Source organism: Oncorhynchus gorbuscha, linkage group LG13 (genome assembly GCF_021184085.1).
Source record: "Oncorhynchus gorbuscha isolate QuinsamMale2020 ecotype Even-year linkage group LG13, OgorEven_v1.0, whole genome shotgun sequence".
Classification (NCBI taxonomy): domain Eukaryota; kingdom Metazoa; phylum Chordata; class Actinopteri; order Salmoniformes; family Salmonidae; genus Oncorhynchus; species Oncorhynchus gorbuscha.
Genome location: NC_060185.1, coordinates 6,531,064 through 6,553,712, shown reverse-complemented (window position 1 = coordinate 6,553,712; position 22,649 = coordinate 6,531,064). Strand labels below are relative to the sequence as shown.

Genomic DNA, 22,649 nt, shown 5'->3' with positions numbered 1-22,649 from the left:
AGAGGTGGCAGGGTAGCCTAGTGGTTAGAGTGTAGAGGTGGAGGGTAGCCTAGTGGTTAGAGTGTAGAGGGGCAGGGTAGCCTAGTGGTTAGAGTGTAGAGGTGGCAGGGTAGCCTAGTGGTTAGAGTGTAGAGGTGGCAGGGTAGCCTAGTGGTTAGAGTGTAGAGGTGGCAGGGTAGCCTAGTGGTTAGAGTGTAGAGGCGGCAGGTAGCCTAGTGGTTAGAGTGTAGAGGCGGCAGGGTAGCCTAGTGGTTAGAGTGTAGAGGTGGCAGGGTAGCCTAGTGGTTAGAGTGTAGAGGCGGCAGGGTAGCCTAGTGGTTAGAGTGTAGAGGCGGCAGGGTAGTCTAGTGGTTAGAGTGTAGAGGTGGCAGGGTAGCCTAGTGGTTAGAGTGTAGAGGGGCAGGGTAGCCTAGTGGTTAGAGTGTAGAGGTGGCAGGGTAGCCTAGTGGTTAGAGTGTAGAGGTGGCAGGGTAGCCTAGTGGTTAGAGTGTAGAGGTGGCAGGGTAGCCTAGTGGTTAGAGTGTAGAGGCGGCCAGGGTAGCCTAGTGGTTAGAGTGTAGAGGCGGCAGGGTAGCCTAGTGGTTAGAGTGTAGAGGCGGCAGGGTAGCCTAGTGGTTAGAGTGTAGAGGCGGCAGGGTAGCCTAGTGGTTAGAGTGTAGGCGGCAGGGTAGCCCTAGTGGTTAGAGTGTAGGGCGGCAGGGTAGCCTAGTGGTTAGAGTGTAGAGGCGGCAGGGTAGCCTAGTGGTTAGAGTGTAGAGGCGGCAGGGTAGCCTAGTGGTTAGAGTGTAGGCGGCAGGGTAGCCTAGTGGTTAGAGTGTAGGCGGCAGGGTAGCCTAGTGGTTAGAGTGTAGGCGGCAGGGTGGCTAGTGGTTAGGTGTGGGCGGCAGGGGTGGCCTAGTGATTAGAGTGTAGAGGCGGCAGGGTAGCCTAGTGGTTAGAGTGTGAGGCGGCAGGGTAGCCTAGTGGTTAGAGTGTAGGCGGCAGGGTAGCCTAGTGGTTAGAGTGTAGAGGCGGCAGGGTAGCCTAGTGGTTAGAGTGTAGAGGTGGCAGGGTAGCCTAGTGGTTAGAGTGTAGAGGTGGCAGGGTAGCTAGTGGTTAGAGTGTAGAGGTGGCAGGGTAGCCTAGTGGTTAGAGTGTAGGCGGCAGGGTAGCCTAGTGGTTATAGTGTAGAGGTGGTAGCGTAGCCTAGTGGTTAGAGTGTAGAGGGGGCAGGGTAGCCTAGTGGTTAGAGTGTAGGGTGGCCTAGTGGTTAGGTGTAGAGGTGGCAGGGTAGCCTAGTGGTTAGAGTGTAGAGGCGGCAGGGTAGCCTAGTGATTAGAGTGTAGAGGTGGCAGGGTAGCCTAGTGGTTAGAGTGTAGAGGTGGCAGGGTAGCCTAGTGGTTAGAGTGTAGAGGTGGCAGGGTGGCCTAGTGGTTAGAGTGTAGGCGGCAGGGTGGCCTAGTGGTTAGAGTGTAGAGGCGGCAGGGTAGCCTAGTGGTTAGAGTGTAGAGGCGGCAGGGTAGCCTAGTGGTTAGAGTGTAGAGGCGGCAGGGTAGCCTAGTGGTTAGAGTGTAGAGGCGGCAGGGTAGCCTAGTGGTTAGAGTGTAGAGGTGGCAGGGTAGCCTAGTGGTTAGAGTGTAGAGGTGGCAGGGTAGCCTAGTGGTTAGAGTGTAGAGGTGGCAGGGTAGCCTAGTGGTTAGAGTGTAGAGGCGGCAGGGTAGCCTAGTGGTTATAGTGTAGAGGTGGTAGCGTAGCCTAGTGGTTAGAGTGTAGAGGGGGGCAGGGTAGCCTAGTGGTTAGAGTGTAGAGGTGGCCTAGTGGTTAGAGTGTAGAGGGCAGGGTAGCCTAGTGGTTAGAGTGTAGAGGTGGCAGGGTAGCCTAGTGGTTAGAGTGTAGAGGTGGCAGGGTAGCCTAGTGGTTAGAGTGTAGAGGTGGCAGGGTAGCCTAGTGGTTAGAGTGTAGAGGCGGCAGGGTAGCCTAGTGGTTAGAGTGTAGAGAGCGGCAGGGTAGCCTAGTGGTTAGAGTGTAGAGGTGGTAGCGTAGCCTAGTGGTTAGAGTGTAGAGGTGGCCTAGTGGTTAGAGTGTAGAGGGGGCAGGGTAGCCTAGTGGTTAGAGTGTAGAGGTGGCAGGGTAGCCTAGTGGTTAGAGTGTAGAGGTGGCAGGGTAGCCTAGTGGTTAGAGTGTAGAGGTGGCAGGGTAGCCTAGTGGTTAGAGTGTAGAGGTGGCCTAGTGGTTAGAGTGTAGAGGGGCAGGGTAGCCTAGTGGTTAGAGTGTAGAGGTGGTAGGGTAGCCTAGTGGTTAGAGTGTAGCGGGGGCAGGGTAGCCTAGTGGTTAGAGTGTAGGCGGCAGGGTAGCCTAGTGGTTAGAGTGTAGAGGTGGTAGGGTAGCCTAGTGGTTAGAGTGTAGAGGGGGCAGGGTAGCCTAGTTGTTAGAGTGTAGAGGTGGCAGGGTAGCCTAGTGGTTAGAGTGTAGAGGTGGTAGCGTAGCCTAGTGGTTAGAGTGTAGAGGTGGCCTAGTGGTTAGAGTGTAGAGGGGGGCAGGGTAGCCTAGTGGTTAGAGTGTAGAGGTGGCAGGGTAGCCTAGTGGTTAGAGTGTAGAGGTGGCAGGGTAGCCTAGTGGTTAGAGTGTAGAGGTGGCAGGGTAGCCTAGTGGTTAGAGTGTAGAGGTGGCCTAGTGGTTAGAGTGTAGAGGGGGCAGGGTAGCCTAGTGGTTAGAGTGTAGAGGTGGTAGGGTAGCCTAGTGGTTAGAGTGTAGCGGGGGCAGGGTAGCCTAGTGGTTAGAGTGTAGAGGCGGCAGGGTAGCCTAGTGGTTAGAGTGTAGAGGTGGTAGGGTAGCCTAGTGGTTAGAGTGTAGAGGGCAGGGTAGCCTAGTTGTTAGAGTGTAGAGGTGGCAGGGTAGCCTAGTGGTTAGAGTGTAGAGGTGGCAGGGTAGCCTAGTGGTTAGAGTGTAGAGGTGGCAGGGTGGCCTAGTGGTTAGAGTGTAGGCGCCAGGGTGGCCTAGTGGTTAGAGTGTAGAGGCGGCAGGGTAGCCCTAGTGGTTAGAGTGTAGAGGCGGCAGGGTAGCCCTAGTGGTTAGAGTGTAGAGGCGGCAGGGTAGCCTAGTGGTTAGAGTGTAAGGCGGCAGGGTAGCCTAGTGGTTAGAGTGTAGAGGCGGCAGGGTAGCCTAGTGGTTAGAGTGTGGAGGCGGCAGGGTAGCCTAGTGGTTAGAGTGTGGGCGGCAGGGTAGCCTAGTGGTTAGAGTGTAGAGGCGCCAGGGTAGCCTAGTGGTTAGAGTGTAGGCGGCAGGGTAGCCTAGTGGTTAGAGTGTAGAGGCGGCAGGGTAGCCTAGTGGTTAGAGTGTAGAGGCGGCAGGGTAGCCTAGTGGTTAGAGTGTAGAGGCGGCAGGGTAGCCTAGTAGTTAGAGTGTAGAGGCGGCAGTGTAGCCTAGTGGTTAGAGTGTAGAGGCGGCAGGGTAGCCTAGTGGTTAGAGTGTAGAGGCGGCAGGGTAGCCTAGTGGTTAGAGTGTAGAGGCGGCAGGGTGGCCTAGTGGTTAGAGTGTAGAGGCGGCAGGGTGGCCTAGTGGTTAGAGTGTAGGGCGGCAGGGTGGCCTAGTGGTTAGAGTGTAGGCGGCAGGGTAGCCTAGTGGTTAGAGTGTAGAGGCGGCAGGGTAGCCTAGTGGTTAGAGTGTAGAGGCGGCAGGGTAGCCTAGTGGTTAGAGTGCAGAGGCGGCAGGGCAGCCTAGTGGTTAGAGTGTAGAGGTGGCAGGGTAGCCTAGTGGTTAGAGTGTAGAGGTGGCAGGGTAGCCTAGTGGTTAGAGTGTAGAGGTGGCAGGGTAGCCTAGTGGTTAGAGTGTAGAGGCGGCAGGGTAGCCTAGTGGTTATAGTGTAGAGGTGGTAGCGTAGCCTAGTGGTTAGAGTGTAGAGGGCAGGGTAGCCTAGTGGTTAGAGTGTAGAGGTGGCCTAGTGGTTAGAGTGTAGAGGGGGCAGGGGTAGCCTAGTGGTTAGAGTGTAGAGGTGGCAGGGTAGCCTAGTGGTTAGAGTGTAGAGGTGGCAGGGTAGCCTAGTGGTTAGAGTGTAGAGGTGGCAGGGTAGCCTAGTGGTTAGAGTGTAGAGGCGGCAGGGTAGCCTAGTGGTTAGAGTGTAGAGGCGGCAGGGTAGCCTAGTGGTTAGAGTGTAGAGGTGGTAGCGTAGCCTAGTGGTTAGTGTAGAGGGCAGGGTAGCCTAGTGGTTAGAGTGTAGAGGTGGCCTAGTGGTTAGAGTGTAGAGGGGGCAGGGTAGCCTAGTGGTTAGAGTGTAGAGGTGGCAGGGGTAGCCTAGTGGTTAGAGTGTAGAGGTGGCAGGGTAGCCTAGTGGTTAGAGTGTAGAGGCGCCAGGGTAGCCTAGTGGTTAGAGTGTAGGGGCGGCAGGGTAGCCTAGTGGTTAGAGTGTAGAGGTGGCAGGGTAGCCTAGTGGTTAGAGTGTAGAGGTGGCAGGGTAGCCTAGTGGTTAGAGTGTAGAGGTGGCAGGGTAGCCTAGTGGTTAGAGTGTAGAGGTGGCCTAGTGGTTAGAGTGTAGAGGGGGCAGGGTAGCCTAGTGGTTAGAGTGTAGAGGTGGTAGGGTAGCCTAGTGGTTAGAGTGTAGCGGGGGCAGGGTAGCCTAGTGGTTAGAGTGTAGAGGTGGCCTAGTGGTTAGAGTGTAGAGGGGGCAGGGTAGCCTAGTGGTTAGAGTGTAGAGGTGGCAGGGTAGCCTAGTGGTTAGAGTGTAGAGGTGGCAGGGTAGCCTAGTGGTTAGAGTGTAGAGGCGCCAGGGTAGCCTAGTGGTTAGAGTGTAGGGGCGGCAGGGTAGCCTAGTGGTTAGAGTGTAGAGGTGGCAGGGTAGCCTAGTGGTTAGAGTGTAGAGGTGGCAGGGTAGCCTAGTGGTTAGAGTGTAGAGGTGGCAGGGTAGCCTAGTGGTTAGAGTGTAGAGGTGGCAGGGTAGCCTAGTGGTTAGAGTGTAGAGGTGGCCTAGTGGTTAGAGTGTAGAGGGGGCAGGGTAGCCTAGTGGTTAGAGTGTAGAGGTGGTAGGGTAGCCTAGTGGTTAGAGTGTAGCGGGGGCAGGGTAGCCTAGTGGTTAGAGTGTAGAGGCGGCAGGGTAGCCTAGTGGTTAGAGTGTAGAGGTGGTAGGGTAGCCTAGTGGTTAGAGTGTAGAGGGGGCAGGGTAGCCTAGTGGTTAGAGTGTAGAGGTGGTAGCGTAGCCTAGTGGTTAGTGTAGAGGGGGCAGGGTAGCCTAGTGGTTAGAGTGTAGAGGTGGCCTAGTGGTTAGAGTGTAGAGGGGGCAGGGTAGCCTAGTGGTTAGAGTGTAGAGGTGGCAGGGTAGCCTAGTGGTTAGAGTGTAGAGGTGGCAGGGTAGCCTAGTGGTTAGAGTGTAGGCGCGCCAGGGTAGCCTAGTGGTTAGAGTGTAGGGGCGGCAGGGTAGCCTAGTGGTTAGAGTGTAGAGGTGGCAGGGTAGCCTAGTGGTTAGAGTGTAGAGGTGGCAGGGTAGCCTAGTGGTTAGAGTGTAGAGGTGGCAGGGTAGCCTAGTGGTTAGAGTGTAGAGGTGGCAGGGTAGCCTAGTGGTTAGAGTGTAGAGGTGGCCTAGTGGTTAGAGTGTAGAGGGCAGGGTAGCCTAGTGGTTAGAGTGTAGAGGTGGTAGGGTAGCCTAGTGGTTAGAGTGTAGCGGGGGCAGGGTAGCCTAGTGGTTAGAGTGTAGAGGCGGCAGGGTAGCCTAGTGGTTAGAGTGTAGAGGTGGTAGGGTAGCCTAGTGGTTAGAGTGTAGAGGGGCAGGGTAGCCTAGTTGTTAGAGTGTAGAGGTGGCAGGGTAGCCTAGTGGTTAGAGTGTAGAGGTGGCAGGGTAGCCTAGTGGTTAGAGTGTAGAGGTGGCAGGGTGGCCTAGTGGTTAGAGTGTGAGGCGCCAGGGTGGCCTAGTGGTTAGAGTGTAGAGGCGGCAGGGTAGCCTAGTGGTTAGAGTGTAGAGGCGGCAGGGTAGCCTAGTGGTTAGAGTGTAGAGGCGGCAGGGTAGCCTAGTGGTTAGAGTGTAGAGGCGGCAGGGTAGCCTAGTGGTTAGAGTGTAGAGGCGGCAGGGTAGCCTAGTGGTTAGAGTGTAGAGGCGGCAGGGTAGCCTAGTGGTTAGAGTGTAGAGGCGGCAGGGTAGCCTAGTGGTTAGAGTGTAGAGGCGGCAGGGTAGCCTAGTGGTTAGAGTGTAGAGGCGGCAGGGTGGCCTAGTGGTTAGAGTGTAGAGGCGGCAGGGTGGCCTAGTGGTTAGAGTGTAGAGGCGGCAGGGTAGCCTAGTGGTTAGAGTGTAGAGGCGGCAGGGTAGCCTAGTGGTTAGAGTGTAGAGGCGGCAGGGTAGCCTAGTGGTTAGAGTGTAGAGGCGGCAGGGTAGCCTAGTGGTTAGAGTGTAGAGGTGGCAGGGTAGCCTAGTGGTTAGAGTGTAGAGGTGGCAGGGTAGCCTAGTGGTTAGAGTGTAGAGGTGGCAGGGTAGCCTAGTGGTTAGAGTGTAGAGGCGGCAGGGTAGCCTAGTGGTTATAGTGTAGAGGTGGTAGCGTAGCCTAGTGGTTAGAGTGTAGAGGGGCAGGGTAGCCTAGTGGTTAGAGTGTAGAGGTGGCCTAGTGGTTAGAGTGTAGAGGTGGCAGGGTAGCCTAGTGGTTAGAGTGTAGAGGCGGCAGGGTAGCCTAGTGGTTAGAGTGTAGAGGTGGCAGGGTAGCCTAGTGGTTAGAGTGTAGAGGTGGCAGGGTAGCCTAGTGGTTAGAGTGTAGAGGTGGCAGGGTGGCCTAGTGGTTAGAGTGTAGAGGCGGCAGGGTGGCCTAGTGGTTAGAGTGTAGAGGCGGCAGGGTAGCCTAGTGGTTAGAGTGTAGAGGCGGCAGGGTAGCCTAGTGGTTAGAGTGTAGAGGCGGCAGGGTAGCCTAGTGGTTAGAGTGTAGAGGCGGCAGGGTAGCCTAGTGGTTAGAGTGTAGAGGTGGCAGGGTAGCCTAGTGGTTAGAGTGTAGAGGTGGCAGGGTAGCCTAGTGGTTAGAGTGTAGAGGTGGCAGGGTAGCCTAGTGGTTAGAGTGTAGAGGCGGCAGGGTAGCCTAGTGGTTATAGTGTAGAGGTGGTAGCGTAGCCTAGTGGTTAGAGTGTAGAGGGGCAGGGTAGCCTAGTGGTTAGAGTGTAGAGGTGGCCTAGTGGTTAGAGTGTAGAGGGGGCAGGGTAGCCTAGTGGTTAGAGTGTAGAGGTGGCAGGGTAGCCTAGTGGTTAGAGTGTAGAGGTGGCAGGGTAGCCTAGTGGTTAGAGTGTAGAGGTGGCAGGGTAGCCTAGTGGTTAGAGTGTAGAGGCGGCAGGGTAGCCTAGTGGTTAGAGTGTAGAGGCGGCAGGGTAGCCTAGTGGTTAGAGTGTAGAGGTGGTAGCGTAGCCTAGTGGTTAGAGTGTAGAGGTGGCCTAGTGGTTAGAGTGTAGAGGGGGCAGGGTAGCCTAGTGGTTAGAGTGTAGAGGTGGCAGGGTAGCCTAGTGGTTAGAGTGTAGAGGTGGCAGGGTAGCCTAGTGGTTAGAGTGTAGAGGTGGCAGGGTAGCCTAGTGGTTAGAGTGTAGAGGTGGCCTAGTGGTTAGAGTGTAGAGGGGGCAGGGTAGCCTAGTGGTTAGAGTGTAGAGGTGGTAGGGTAGCCTAGTGGTTAGAGTGTAGCGGGGGCAGGGTAGCCTAGTGGTTAGAGTGTAGAGGCGGCAGGGTAGCCTAGTGGTTAGAGTGTAGAGGTGGTAGGGTAGCCTAGTGGTTAGAGTGTAGAGGGGGCAGGGTAGCCTAGTTGTTAGAGTGTAGAGGTGGCAGGGTAGCCTAGTGGTTAGAGTGTAGAGGTGGTAGCGTAGCCTAGTGGTTAGAGTGTAGAGGTGGCCTAGTGGTTAGAGTGTAGAGGGGGCAGGGTAGCCTAGTGGTTAGAGTGTAGAGGTGGCAGGGTAGCCTAGTGGTTAGAGTGTAGAGGTGGCAGGGTAGCCTAGTGGTTAGAGTGTAGAGGTGGCAGGGTAGCCTAGTGGTTAGAGTGTAGAGGTGGCCTAGTGGTTAGAGTGTAGAGGGGGCAGGGTAGCCTAGTGGTTAGAGTGTAGAGGTGGTAGGGTAGCCTAGTGGTTAGAGTGTAGCGGGGGCAGGGTAGCCTAGTGGTTAGAGTGTAGAGGCGGCAGGGTAGCCTAGTGGTTAGAGTGTAGAGGTGGTAGGGTAGCCTAGTGGTTAGAGTGTAGAGGGGGCAGGGTAGCCTAGTTGTTAGAGTGTAGAGGTGGCAGGGTAGCCTAGTGGTTAGAGTGTAGAGGTGGCAGGGTAGCCTAGTGGTTAGAGTGTAGAGGTGGCAGGGTGGCCTAGTGGTTAGAGTGTAGAGGCGCCAGGGTGGCCTAGTGGTTAGAGTGTAGAGGCGGCAGGGTAGCCTAGTGGTTAGAGTGTAGAGGCGGCAGGGTAGCCTAGTGGTTAGAGTGTAGAGGCGGCAGGGTAGCCTAGTGGTTAGAGTGTAGAGGCGGCAGGGTAGCCTAGTGGTTAGAGTGTAGAGGTGGCAGGGTAGCCTAGTGGTTAGAGTGTAGAGGTGGCAGGGTAGCCTAGTGGTTAGAGTGTAGAGGCGGCAGGGTAGCCTAGTGGTTATAGTGTAGAGGTGGTAGCGTAGCCTAGTGGTTAGAGTGTAGAGGGGGCAGGGTAGCCTAGTGGTTAGAGTGTAGAGGTGGCCTAGTGGTTAGAGTGTAGAGGTGGCAGGGTAGCCTAGTGGTTAGAGTGTAGAGGCGGCAGGGTAGCCTAGTGGTTAGAGTGTAGAGGTGGCAGGGTAGCCTAGTGGTTAGAGTGTAGAGGTGGCAGGGTAGCCTAGTGGTTAGAGTGTAGAGGTGGCAGGGTGGCCTAGTGGTTAGAGTGTAGAGGCGGCAGGGTGGCCTAGTGGTTAGAGTGTAGAGGCGGCAGGGTAGCCTAGTGGTTAGAGTGTAGAGGCGGCAGGGTAGCCTAGTGGTTAGAGTGTAGAGGCGGCAGGGTAGCCTAGTGGTTAGAGTGTAGAGGCGGCAGGGTAGCCTAGTGGTTAGAGTGTAGAGGTGGCAGGGTAGCCTAGTGGTTAGAGTGTAGAGGTGGCAGGGTAGCCTAGTGGTTAGAGTGTAGAGGTGGCAGGGTAGCCTAGTGGTTAGAGTGTAGAGGCGGCAGGGTAGCCTAGTGGTTATAGTGTAGAGGTGGTAGCGTAGCCTAGTGGTTAGAGTGTAGAGGGGGCAGGGTAGCCTAGTGGTTAGAGTGTAGAGGTGGCCTAGTGGTTAGAGTGTAGAGGGGGCAGGGTAGCCTAGTGGTTAGAGTGTAGAGGTGGCAGGGTAGCCTAGTGGTTAGAGTGTAGAGGTGGCAGGGTAGCCTAGTGGTTAGAGTGTAGAGGTGGCAGGGTAGCCTAGTGGTTAGAGTGTAGAGGCGGCAGGGTAGCCTAGTGGTTAGAGTGTAGAGGCGGCAGGGTAGCCTAGTGGTTAGAGTGTAGAGGTGGTAGCGTAGCCTAGTGGTTAGAGTGTAGAGGTGGCCTAGTGGTTAGAGTGTAGAGGGGGCAGGGTAGCCTAGTGGTTAGAGTGTAGAGGTGGCAGGGTAGCCTAGTGGTTAGAGTGTAGAGGTGGCAGGGTAGCCTAGTGGTTAGAGTGTAGAGGTGGCAGGGTAGCCTAGTGGTTAGAGTGTAGAGGTGGCCTAGTGGTTAGAGTGTAGAGGGGGCAGGGTAGCCTAGTGGTTAGAGTGTAGAGGTGGTAGGGTAGCCTAGTGGTTAGAGTGTAGCGGGGGCAGGGTAGCCTAGTGGTTAGAGTGTAGAGGCGGCAGGGTAGCCTAGTGGTTAGAGTGTAGAGGTGGTAGGGTAGCCTAGTGGTTAGAGTGTAGAGGGGGCAGGGTAGCCTAGTTGTTAGAGTGTAGAGGTGGCAGGGTAGCCTAGTGGTTAGAGTGTAGAGGTGGTAGCGTAGCCTAGTGGTTAGAGTGTAGAGGTGGCCTAGTGGTTAGAGTGTAGAGGGGGCAGGGTAGCCTAGTGGTTAGAGTGTAGAGGTGGCAGGGTAGCCTAGTGGTTAGAGTGTAGAGGTGGCAGGGTAGCCTAGTGGTTAGAGTGTAGAGGTGGCAGGGTAGCCTAGTGGTTAGAGTGTAGAGGTGGCCTAGTGGTTAGAGTGTAGAGGGGGCAGGGTAGCCTAGTGGTTAGAGTGTAGAGGTGGTAGGGTAGCCTAGTGGTTAGAGTGTAGCGGGGGCAGGGTAGCCTAGTGGTTAGAGTGTAGAGGCGGCAGGGTAGCCTAGTGGTTAGAGTGTAGAGGTGGTAGGGTAGCCTAGTGGTTAGAGTGTAGAGGGGGCAGGGTAGCCTAGTTGTTAGAGTGTAGAGGTGGCAGGGTAGCCTAGTGGTTAGAGTGTAGAGGTGGCAGGGTAGCCTAGTGGTTAGAGTGTAGAGGTGGCAGGGTGGCCTAGTGGTTAGAGTGTAGAGGCGCCAGGGTGGCCTAGTGGTTAGAGTGTAGAGGCGGCAGGGTAGCCTAGTGGTTAGAGTGTAGAGGCGGCAGGGTAGCCTAGTGGTTAGAGTGTAGAGGCGGCAGGGTAGCCTAGTGGTTAGAGTGTAGAGGCGGCAGGGTAGCCTAGTGGTTAGAGTGTAGAGGCGGCAGGGTAGCCTAGTGGTTAGAGTGTGGAGGCGGCAGGGTAGCCTAGTGGTTAGAGTGTGGAGGCGGCAGGGTAGCCTAGTGGTTAGAGTGTGGAGGCGGCAGGGTAGCCTAGTGGTTAGAGTGTAGAGGCGCCAGGGTAGCCTAGTGGTTAGAGTGTAGAGGCGGCAGGGTAGCCTAGTGGTTAGAGTGTAGAGGCGGCAGGGTAGCCTAGTGGTTAGAGTGTAGAGGCGGCAGGGTAGCCTAGTGGTTAGAGTGTAGAGGCGGCAGGGTAGCCTAGTGGTTAGAGTGTAGAGGCGGCAGTGTAGCCTAGTGGTTAGAGTGTAGAGGCGGCAGGGTAGCCTAGTGGTTAGAGTGTAGAGGCGGCAGGGTGGCCTAGTGGTTAGAGTGTAGAGGCGGCAGGGTGGCCTAGTGGTTAGAGTGTAGAGGCGGCAGGGTGGCCTAGTGGTTAGAGTGTAGAGGCGGCAGGGTAGCCTAGTGGTTAGAGTGTAGAGGCGGCAGGGTAGCCTAGTGGTTAGAGTGTAGAGGCGGCAGGGTAGCCTAGTGGTTAGAGTGTAGAGGCGGCAGGGTAGCCTAGTGGTTAGAGTGTAGAGGTGGCAGGGTAGCCTAGTGGTTAGAGTGTAGAGGTGGCAGGGTAGCCTAGTGGTTAGAGTGTAGAGGTGGCAGGGTAGCCTAGTGGTTAGAGTGTAGAGGCGGCAGGGTAGCCTAGTGGTTATAGTGTAGAGGTGGTAGCGTAGCCTAGTGGTTAGAGTGTAGAGGGGCAGGGTAGCCTAGTGGTTAGAGTGTAGAGGTGGCCTAGTGGTTAGAGTGTAGAGGGGGCAGGGTAGCCTAGTGGTTAGAGTGTAGAGGTGGCAGGGTAGCCTAGTGGTTAGAGTGTAGAGGTGGCAGGGTAGCCTAGTGGTTAGAGTGTAGAGGTGGCAGGGTAGCCTAGTGGTTAGAGTGTAGAGGCGGCAGGGTAGCCTAGTGGTTAGAGTGTAGAGGCGGCAGGGTAGCCTAGTGGTTAGAGTGTAGAGGTGGTAGCGTAGCCTAGTGGTTAGTGTAGAGGGGGCAGGGTAGCCTAGTGGTTAGAGTGTAGAGGTGGCCTAGTGGTTAGAGTGTAGAGGGGGCAGGGTAGCCTAGTGGTTAGAGTGTAGAGGTGGCAGGGTAGCCTAGTGGTTAGAGTGTAGAGGTGGCAGGGTAGCCTAGTGGTTAGAGTGTAGAGGCGCCAGGGTAGCCTAGTGGTTAGAGTGTAGGGGCGGCAGGGTAGCCTAGTGGTTAGAGTGTAGAGGTGGCAGGGTAGCCTAGTGGTTAGAGTGTAGAGGTGGCAGGGTAGCCTAGTGGTTAGAGTGTAGAGGTGGCAGGGTAGCCTAGTGGTTAGAGTGTAGAGGTGGCCTAGTGGTTAGAGTGTAGAGGGGGCAGGGTAGCCTAGTGGTTAGAGTGTAGAGGTGGCAGGGTAGCCTAGTGGTTAGAGTGTAGAGGTGGCAGGGTAGCCTAGTGGTTAGAGTGTAGAGGTGGCAGGGTAGCCTAGTGGTTAGAGTGTAGAGGCGGCAGGGTAGCCTAGTGGTTAGAGTGTAGAGGCGGCAGGGTAGCCTAGTGGTTAGAGTGTAGAGGTGGTAGCGTAGCCTAGTGGTTAGAGTGTAGAGGTGGCCTAGTGGTTAGAGTGTAGAGGGGCAGGGTAGCCTAGTGGTTAGAGTGTAGAGGTGGCAGGGTAGCCTAGTGGTTAGAGTGTAGAGGTGGCAGGGTAGCCTAGTGGTTAGAGTGTAGAGGTGGCAGGGTAGCCTAGTGGTTAGAGTGTAGAGGTGGCCTAGTGGTTAGAGTGTAGAGGGGGCAGGGTAGCCTAGTGGTTAGAGTGTAGAGGTGGTAGGGTAGCCTAGTGGTTAGAGTGTAGCGGGGGCAGGGTAGCCTAGTGGTTAGAGTGTAGAGGCGGCAGGGTAGCCTAGTGGTTAGAGTGTAGAGGTGGTAGGGTAGCCTAGTGGTTAGAGTGTAGAGGGGGCAGGGTAGCCTAGTTGTTAGAGTGTAGAGGTGGCAGGGTAGCCTAGTGGTTAGAGTGTAGAGGTGGCAGGGTAGCCTAGTGGTTAGAGTGTAGAGGTGGCAGGGTGGCCTAGTGGTTAGAGTGTAGAGGCGCCAGGGTGGCTAGTGGTTAGAGTGTAGAGGCGGCAGGGTAGCCTAGTGGTTAGAGTGTAGAGGCGGCAGGGTAGCCTAGTGGTTAGAGTGTAGAGGCGGCAGGGTAGCCTAGTGGTTAGAGTGTAGGCGGCAGGGTAGCCTAGTGGTTAGAGTGTAGAGGCGGCAGGGTAGCCTAGTGGTTAGAGTGTGGAGGCGGCAGGGTAGCCTAGTGGTTAGAGTATGGAGGCGGCAGGGTAGCCTAGTGGTTAGAGTGTAGAGGCGCCAGGGTAGCCTAGTGGTTAGAGTGTAGAGGCGGCAGGGTAGCCTAGTGGTTAGAGTGTAGAGGCGGCAGGGTAGCCTAGTGGTTAGAGTGTAGAGGCGGCAGGGTAGCCTAGTGGTTAGAGTGTAGAGGCGGCAGGGTAGCCTAGTGGTTAGAGTGTAGAGGCGGCAGGGTAGCCTAGTGGTTAGAGTGTGGAGGCGGAAGGGTAGCCTAGTGGTTAGAGTGTAGAGGCGGAAGGGTAGCCTAGTGGTTAGAGTGTAGAGGCGGCAGGGTAGCCTAGTGGTTAGAGTGTAGGCGGCAGGGTAGCCTAGTGGTTAGAGTGTAGAGGCGGCAGGGTAGCCTAGTGGTTAGAGTGTAGAGGCGGCAGGGTAGCCTAGTGGTTAGAGTGTAGAGGCGGCAGGGTGGCCTAGTGGTTAGAGTGTAGAGGCGGCAGGGTAGCCTAGTGGTTAGAGTGTAGAGGCGGCAGGGTAGCCTAGTGGTTAGAGTGTAGAGGCGGCAGGGTAGCCTAGTGGTTAGAGTGTAGAGGTGGCAGGGTAGCCTAGTGGTTAGAGTGTAGAGGTGGCAGGGTAGCCTAGTGGTTAGAGTGTAGAGGTGGCAGGGTAGCCTAGTGGTTAGAGTGTAGAGGCGGCAGGGTAGCCTAGTGGTTATAGTGTAGAGGTGGTAGCGTAGCCTAGTGGTTAGAGTGTAGAGGGGGCAGGGTAGCCTAGTGGTTAGAGTGTAGAGGTGGCCTAGTGGTTAGAGTGTAGAGGGGGCAGGGTAGCCTAGTGGTTAGAGTGTAGAGGTGGCAGGGTAGCCTAGTGGTTAGAGTGTAGAGGTGGCAGGGTAGCCTAGTGGTTAGAGTGTAGAGGTGGCAGGGTAGCCTAGTGGTTAGAGTGTAGAGGCGGCAGGGTAGCCTAGTGGTTAGAGTGTAGAGGCGGCAGGGTAGCCTAGTGGTTAGAGTGTAGAGGTGGTAGCGTAGCCTAGTGGTTAGTGTAGAGGGGGCAGGGTAGCCTAGTGGTTAGAGTGTAGAGGTGGCCTAGTGGTTAGAGTGTAGAGGGGGCAGGGTAGCCTAGTGGTTAGAGTGTAGAGGTGGCAGGGTAGCCTAGTGGTTAGAGTGTAGAGGTGGCAGGGTAGCCTAGTGGTTAGAGTGTAGAGGTGGCAGGGTAGACTAGTGGTTAGAGTGTAGAGGTGGCCTAGTGGTTAGAGTGTAGAGGGCAGGGTAGCCTAGTGGTTAGAGTGTAGAGGTGGTAGGGTAGCCTAGTGGTTAGAGTGTAGAGGGGCAGGGTAGCCTAGTGGTTAGAGTGTAGAGGCGGCAGGGTAGCCTAGTGGTTAGAGTGTAGAGGTGGTAGGGTAGCCTAGTGGTTAGAGTGTAGAGGGCAGGGTAGCCTAGTGGTTAGAGTGTAGAGGTGGCAGGGTAGCCTAGTGGTTAGAGTGTAGAGGTGGCAGGGTAGCCTAGTGGTTAGAGTGTAGAGGTGGCAGGGTAGCCTAGTGGTTAGAGTGTAGAGGTGGCAGGGTAGCCTAGTGGTTAGAGTGTAGAGGTGGCAGGGTAGCCTAGTGGTTAGAGTGTAGAGGGGCAGGGTAGCCTAGTGGTTAGAGTGTAGAGGTGGCAGGGTAGCCTAGTGGTTAGAGTGTAGAGGTGGCAGGGTAGCCTAGTGGTTAGAGTGTAGAGGTGGCAGGGTAGCCTAGTGGTTAGAGTGTAGAGGTGGTAGCGTAGCCTAGTGGTTAGTGTAGAGGGGGCAGGGTAGCCTAGTGGTTAGAGTGTAGAGGTGGCCTAGTGGTTAGAGTGTAGAGGGGGCAGGGTAGCCTAGTGGTTAGAGTGTAGAGGTGGCAGGGTAGCCTAGTGGTTAGAGTGTAGAGGTGGCAGGGTAGCCTAGTGGTTAGAGTGTAGAGGTGGCAGGGTAGACTAGTGGTTAGAGTGTAGAGGTGGCCTAGTGGTTAGAGTGTAGAGGGGGCAGGGTAGCCTAGTGGTTAGAGTGTAGAGGTGGTAGGGTAGCCTAGTGGTTAGAGTGTAGAGGGGGCAGGGTAGCCTAGTGGTTAGAGTGTAGAGGCGGCAGGGTAGCCTAGTGGTTAGAGTGTAGAGGTGGTAGGGTAGCCTAGTGGTTAGAGTGTAGAGGGGGCAGGGTAGCCTAGTGGTTAGAGTGTAGAGGTGGCAGGGTAGCCTAGTGGTTAGAGTGTAGAGGTGGCAGGGTAGCCTAGTGGTTAGAGTGTAGAGGTGGCAGGGTAGCCTAGTGGTTAGAGTGTAGAGGTGGCAGGGTAGCCTAGTGGTTAGAGTGTAGAGGTGGCAGGGTAGCCTAGTGGTTAGAGTGTAGAGGGGCAGGGTAGCCTAGTGGTTAGAGTGTAGAGGTGGCAGGGTAGCCTAGTGGTTAGAGTGTAGAGGTGGCAGGGTAGCCTAGTGGTTAGAGTGTAGAGGTGGCAGGGTAGCCTAGTGGTTAGAGTGTAGAGGTGGCCTAGTGGTTAGAGTGTAGAGGGGGCAGGGTAGCCTAGTGGTTAGAGTGTAGAGGTGGTAGGGTAGCCTAGTGGTTAGAGTGTAGAGGGGGCAGGGTAGCCTAGTGGTTAGAGTGTAGAGGTGGCAGGGTAGCCTAGTGGTTAGAGTGTAGAGGAGGCAGCGTAGCCTAGTGGTTAGAGTGTAGAGGTGGCAGGGTAGCCTAGTGGTTAGAGTGTAGAGGTGGCAGGGTAGCCTAGTGGTTAGAGTGTAGAGGTGGTAGGGTAGCCTAGTGGTTAGAGTGTAGAGGCGGCAGGGTAGTCTAGTGGTTAGAGTGTAGAGGCGGTAGGGTAGCCTAGTGGTTAGAGTGTAGAGGTGGCAGGGTAGCCTAGTGGTTAGAGTGTAGAGGTGGCAGGGTAGCCTAATGGTTAGAGTGTAGAGGTGGTAGGGTAGCCTAGTGGTTAGTGTGTAGAGGCGGCAGGGTAGTCTAGTGGTTAGAGTGTAGAGGTGGTAGGGTAGCCTAGTGGTTAGAGTGTAGAGGTGGCAGGGTAGCCTAGTGGTTAGAGTGTAGAGGTGGCAGGGTAGCCTAGTGGTTAGAGTGTAGAGGTGGTAGGGTAGCCTAGTGGTTAGAGTGTAGAGGCGGCAGGGTAGCCTAGTGGTTAGAATGTAGAGTGGGCAGGATAGCCTAGTGGTTAGAGTGTAGAGGGGGCAGGATAGCCTAGTGGTTAGAGTGTAGAGGCGGCAGGGTAGCCTAGTGGTTAGAGTGTAGAGGCGGCAGGGTAGCCTAGTGGTTAGAGTGTAGAGGCGGCAGGGTAGCCTAGTGGTTAGAGTGTAGAGGTGGCAGGGTAGCCTAGTGGTTACAGGAAGGAAGTAACCGGAAGGTTTCAAGTTCAAACCCCCGAGCTGACATGGTACAAATCTGTCGTTCTGCCCCCTGAACAGGCAGTTAACCCACGTTTCCTAGGCCGTCATTGTAAATAAGAATTTGTTCTTTAACTGACTTGCCTGGTTAAATAAAGGTAACATAAAAATGAGTTTGACACCCCTGACGCAAGAGCATGGTAGCAGCAAACATTCAGGGGGACTTCTCTAAGTCGGATGTTATTTAATTATCCAGCTCCTCTGAAACACTTGGAGGTCGCGTGTGTAAAACCTTCTTCTTCTTCTTCTCCTCCTCTCTCATTGCACATCCAGCTAAGACCGATGCAGACTTCAAGGCGTTTCTGGAAGAGAGGAACCCGAAACAGCAACACTCCTCAACCCTGGAGTCCTACCTGATCAAACCCATCCAGAGAGTTCTGAAGTACCCACTACTACTGAGAGAGCTGTACTCACTGACAGACCCGGACAGTGAAGAACACTATCACCTGAATGGTAAGGAGGGAGGGAGGAGGCGAGGCAGGGAGGGAGGGAGCGAAGGAGGGAGGGGTGTGTCCTATAGTACCCACTACTACTGAGAGAGCTGTAGGAGGAGGGAGGGAGGGGTGTGTCCTATAGTACCCACTACTACTGAGAGAGCTGTAGGAGGAGGGAGGGAGGGAGGGGTGTGTCCTATAGTACCCACTACTACTGAGAGAGCTGTAGGAGGAGGGAGGGAGGGGTGTGTCCTATAGTACCCACTACTACTGAGAGAGCTGTAGGAGGAGGGGGAGGGAGGGTGTGTCCTATAGTACCCACTACTACTGAGAGAGTTGTAGGAGGAGGAGGGGTGTGTCCTATAGTACCCACTACTACTGAGAGAGCTGTAGGAGGAGGGAGGGAGGGAGGGGTGTGTCCTATAGTACCCACTACTACTGAGAGAGTTGTAGGAGGAGGAGGGAGGGGTGTGTCCTATAGTACCCACTACTACTGAGAGAGCTGTAGGAGGAGGAGGGAGGGAGGGGGGTGTGTCCTATAGTACCCACTACTACTGAGAGAGCTGTAGGAGGAGGGAGGGAGGGAGGGAGGGGTGTGTCCTATAGTACCCACTACTACTGAGAGAGCTGTAGGAGGAGCGAGGGGAGGGTGTGTGGTAATGGGGGGGAGGGTGGTTGGGTTGGTAATGGGGGGGTGGTTGGGTTGGTAATGGGGGGGTTGGGTTGGTAATAGGGAGAGGGTGGTTGGGTTGGTAATGGGGGAGGTGGTTGGGTTGGTAATAGGGGGAGGGTGGTTGGGTTGGTAATGGGGGGGGTTGGGTTGGTAATGGGGGGGAGGGTGGTTGGGTTGGTAATAGGGGGAGGGTGGTTGGGTTGGTAATGGGGGGAGGGTGGTTGGGTTAGTAATGGGTGGTTGGGTTGGTAATGGGGGGGGGGAGGGTGGTTGGGTTGGTAATGGGGGGAGGGTGGTTGGGTTGGTAATGGGGGGGGAGGGTGGTTGGGTTGGTAATAGGGGGAGGGTGGTTGGGTTGGTAATGGGGGGAGGGTGGTTGGGTTGGTAATGGGGGGAGGGTGGTTGGGTTGGTAATGGGGGGGAGGGTGGTTGGGTTGGTAATGGGGGAGGGTGGTTGGGTTGGTAATGGGGGGGAGGGTGGTTGGTTGGTAATGGGGGGGGAGGGTGGTTGGGTTGGTAATGGGGGAGGGTGGTTGGGTTGGTAATGGGGGGAGGGTGGTTGGGTTGGTAATGGGGGGGGAGGTGGTTGGGTTGGTAATGGGGGGAGGGTGGTTGGGTTGGTAATGGGGGGAGGGTGGTTGGGTTGGTAATGGGGGGTGGTTGGGTTGGTAATGGGGGGAGGGTGGTTGGGTTGGTAATGGGAGGGTGGTTGGGTTGGTAATGGGGGGGTGGTTGGGTTGGTAATGGGGAGGGTGGTTGGGTTGGTAATGGGGGGAGGGTGGTTGGGTTGGTAATGGGGGGTGGTTGGGTTGGTAATGGGGGGAGGTGGTTGGGTTGGTAATGGGGGGAGGGTGGTTGGGTTGGTAATGGGGGAGGGTGGTTGGGTTGGTAATGGGGAGGGTGGTTGGGTTGGTAATGGGGGGGTGGTTGGGTTGGTAATGGGGGGGTGGTTGGGTTGGTAATGGGGGAGGGTGGTTGGGTTGGTAATGGGGGGGGTGGTTGGGTTGGTAATGGGGAGGGTGGTTGGGTTGGTAATGGGGGGGTGGTTGGGTTGGTAATGGGGGGGGAGGGTGGTTGGGTTGGTAATGGGGGGGTGGTTGGGTTGGTAATGGGGGGGTGGTTGGGTTGGTAATGGGGGGGTGGTTGGGTTGGTAATGGGGGGGTGGTTGGGTTGGTAATGGGGGGAGGGTGGTTGGGTTGGTAATGGGGGAGGGTGGTTGGGTTGGTAATGGGGAGGGTGGTTGGGTTGGTAATGGGGGGGAGGGTGGTTGGGTTGGTAATGGGGGGAGGGTGGTTGGGTTGGTAATGGGGAGGGTGGTTGGGTTGGTAATGGGGGGAGGGTGGTTGGGTTGGTAATGGGGGGAGGTGGTTGGGTTGGTAATGGGGGGAGGGTGGTTGGGTTGGTAATGGGGAGGGTGGTTGGGTTGGTAATGGGGGTGGTTGGGTTGGTAATGGGGGGGTGGTTGGGTTGGTAATGGGGGGAGGGTGGTTGGGTTGGTAATGGGGGTGGTTGGGTTGGTAATGGGGGGGTGGTTGGGTTGGTAATGGGGGGGTGGTTGGGTAGATGGATGGGTGGGTCATGTGAGAGAGCATTACCATAAGGTGCATTTATTTCCATGTTGTATTTAACTAGACTAGTGTGTGTGTGTGTGTGTGTGTGTGTGTGTGTGTGTGTGTGTGTGTGTGTGTGTGTGTGTGTGTGTGTGTGTGTGTGTGTGTGTGTGTGTGTGTGTGTGTGTGTGTGTGTGTGTGTGTGTGTCCTTATTTCATCAATGGCAAAACGGGTGTACTGCACACTACTACTTGGCAACATTAAGATGAATGCATGTAGTCATTGAGTCATTTCCTCTCGTAGATTATACTAACAGCGCTTCTCTTCTCTCTCCTTCCTGTCCAGTCGCTATGAAGGCCATGAACAAGGTGGCCAGTCACATCAATGAGATGCAGAAGATCCACGAGGAGTTTGGGTTGGTGTTTGACCAGCTCATAGCGGAGCAGAGTGGAGACAAGAAAGAGGTACGGTGGTGGTGTTGTAAGGAGAGGTACGGTGGTGGTGGTGTTGTAAGGAGAGGTACGGTGGTGGTGTTGTAAGGAGAGGTACGGTGGTGGTGGTGTTGTAAGGAGAGGTACGGTGGTGGTGGTGTTGTAAGAAGAGGTACGGTGGTGGTGGTGTTGTAAGGAGAGGTACGGTGGTGGTGGTGTTGTAAGGAGAGGTACGGTGGTGGTGGTGTTGTAAGAAGAGGTACGGTGGTGGTGTTGTAAGGAGAGGTACGGTGGTGGTGTTGTAAGAAGAGGTACGGTGGTGGTGTTGTAAGGAGAGGTACGGTGGTGGTGTTGTAAGGAGAGGTACGGTGGTGGTGTTGTAAGGAGAGGTACGGTGGTGGTGGTGGTGTTGTAAGGAGAGGTACGGTGGTGGTGGTGTTGTAAGGAGAGGTACGGTGGTGGTGTTGTAAGGAGAGGTACGGTGGTGGTGTTGTAAGAAGAGGTACGGTGGTGGTGTTGTAAGGAGAGGTACGGTGGTGGTGTTGTAAGGAGAGGTATGGTGGTGGTGTTGTAAGAAGAGATACGGTGGTGGTGGTGTTGTAAGAAGAGGTACGGTGGTGGTGGTGGTGTTGTAAGGAGAGGTACGGTGGTGTTGTTGTAAGAAGAGGTACGGTGGTGGTGTTGTATGGAGAGGTACGGTGGTGTTGTTGTAAGGAGAGGTACGGTGGTGTTGCTGTAAGGAGAGGTACGGTGGTGGTGGTGGTGTTGTAAGGAGAGGTACGGTGGTGGTGGTGTTGTGGTGGCCCTCCTATGTTGAACATAATAAACGGCTCTCTATCCACTGGATGTGTACCAAACTCACTAAAAGTGGCAGTAATAAAGCCTCTCTTGAAAAAGCCAAACCTTGACCCAGAAAATATAAAAAACTATCGGCCTATATCAAATCTTCCATTCCTCTCAAAGATTTTAGAGAAGGCTGTTGCGCAGCAACTCACTGCCTTCCTGAAGACAAACAATGTATACGAAATGCTTCAGTCTGGTTTTAGACCCCATCATAGCACTGAGACGGCACTTGTGAAGGTGGTAAATGACATTTTGATGGCATCGGACCGAGGCTCTGCATCTGTCCTCGTGCTCCTAGACCTTAGTGCTGCTTTTGATACCATCGATCACCACATTCTTTTGGAGAGATTGGAAACCCAAATTGGTCTACACGGACATGTTCTGGCCTGGTTTAGGTCTTATCTGTCGGAAAGATATCAGTTTGTCTCTGTGAATGGTTTGTCCTCTGACAAATCAACTGTACATTTCGGTGTTCCTCAAGGTTCTGTTTTAGGACCACTATTGTTTTCACTATATATTTTACCTCTTGGGGATGTTATTCGAAAACATAATGTAAACTTTCACTGCTATGCGGATGACACACAGCTGTACATTTCAATGAAACACGGTGAAGCACCAAAATTGCCCTCGCTAGAAGCATGTGTTTCAGACATAAGGAAGTGGATGGCTGCAAACTTTCTACTATTAAGCTCGGACAAAACAGAGATGCTTGTTCTAGGTCCCAAGAAACAAAGAGATCTTCTGTTGAATCTGACAATTAATCTTAATGGTTGTACAGTCGTCTCAAATAAAACTGTGAAGGACCTCGGCGTTACTCTGGACCCTGATCTCTCTTTTGAAGAACATATCAAGACCATTTCGAGACAGCTTTTTTTTCCATCTACGTAACATTGCAAAAATCAGAAACTTTCTGTCCAAAAATGATGCAGAAAAATTAATCCATGCTTTTGTCACTTCTAGGTTAGACTACTGCAATGCTCTATTTTCCGGCTACCGGATAAAGCACTAAATAAACTTCAGTTAGTGCTAAATACGGCTGCTAGAATCCTGACTAGAACCAAAAAATTTGATCATATTACTCCAGTGCTAGCCTCTCTACACTGGCTTCCTGTCAAAGCAAGGGCTGATTTCAGGTTTTACTGCTAACCTACAAAGCATTACATGGGCTTGCTCCTACCTACCTCTCTGATTTGGTCCTGCCGTACATACCTATACGTACGCTACGGTCCTGAAGGCAGGCCTCCTAATTGTCCCTAGAATTTCTAAGCAAACAGCTGGAGGCAGGGCTTTCTCCTATAGAGCTCCATTTTTATGGAACGGTCTGCCTACCCATGTCAGAGACGCAAACTCGGTCTCAACCTTTAAGTCTTTACTGAAGACTCATCTCTTCAGTGGGTCATATGATTGAGTGTAGTCTGGCCCAGGAGTGGGAAGGTGAACGGAAAGGCTCTGGAGCAACGAACCGCCCTTGCTGTCTCTGCCTGGCCGGTTCCCCTTTTTCCACTGGGATTCTCTGCCTCTAACCCTGTTACGGGGCTGAGTCACTGGCTTGCTGGGGCTCTCTCGTGCCGTCCCTGGGGGGTGCGTCACCTGGGTGGGTTGATTCACTGTTGTGGTCGGCCTGTCTGGGTTTCCCCCCTTTGGGTTGTACCGTGTCGGAGATCTTTGTGGGCTATACTCGGCCTTGTCTCAGGATGGTAAGTTGGTGGTTGTAGATTTCCCTCTAGTGGTGTGGGGGCTGTGCTTTGGCAAAGTGGGTGGGGTTATATCCTTCCTGTTTGGCCCTGTCCGGGGGTGTCCTCGGATGGGGCCACAGTGTCTCCTGACCCCTCCTGTCTCAGCCTCCAGTATTTATGCTGCAGTAGTTTATGTGTCGGGGGCTAGGGTCAGTTTGTTTATCTGGAGTACTTCTCCTGTCCTATTCGGTGTCCTGTGTAAATCTAAGTGTGCGTTCTCTAATTCTCTCCTTCTCTCCTTCTTTCTCTCTCTCGGAGGACCTGAGCCCTAGAACCATGCCCCAGGACTACCTGACATGATGACTCCTTGCTGTCCCCAGTCCACCTGGCCATGCTGCTGCTCCAGTTTCAACTGGCCTGGGCCCTAGGACCATGTCCCAGGACTACCTGACATGAGGACTCCTTGCTGTCCCCAGTCCACCTGGCCATGCTCCTGCTCCAGTTTCAACTGTTCTGCCTTACTATTATTCAACCATGCTGGTCATTTATGAACATTTGAACATCTTGGCCCACGTTCTGTTATAATCTCCACCCGGCACAGCCAGAAGAGGACTGGCCACCCCACATATGCTCTCTCTCTAATTCTCTCTTTCTTTCTCTCTCTCGGAGGACCTGAGCCCTAGGACCGTGCCCCAGGACTACCTGACATGATGGCTCCTTGCTGTCCCCAGTCCACCTGACTGTGCTGCTGCTCCAGTTTCAACTGTTCTGCCTTATTATTATTTGACCATGCTGGTCATTTATGAACATTTGAACATCTTGGTCATTTTCTGTTATAATC

The 22,649-nt window shown here is 54.6% G+C and overlaps 1 protein-coding gene across 1 annotated transcript in view; it reads left to right on the top strand.

Moving 5' to 3' along the window:
• Positions 1–22,649, top strand: part of LOC123993827 (rho guanine nucleotide exchange factor TIAM1-like) — a 108,048-nt gene that overhangs the window by 83,322 nt on the left and 2,077 nt on the right. Inside the window, exons 10-11 of the mRNA XM_046296296.1 lie at positions 16,473–16,652; positions 19,204–19,322. Of these exons, the coding sequence (XP_046152252.1) occupies positions 16,473–16,652; positions 19,204–19,322 (299 nt within the window). The remainder of the gene's footprint in view (positions 1–16,472; positions 16,653–19,203; positions 19,323–22,649) is intronic.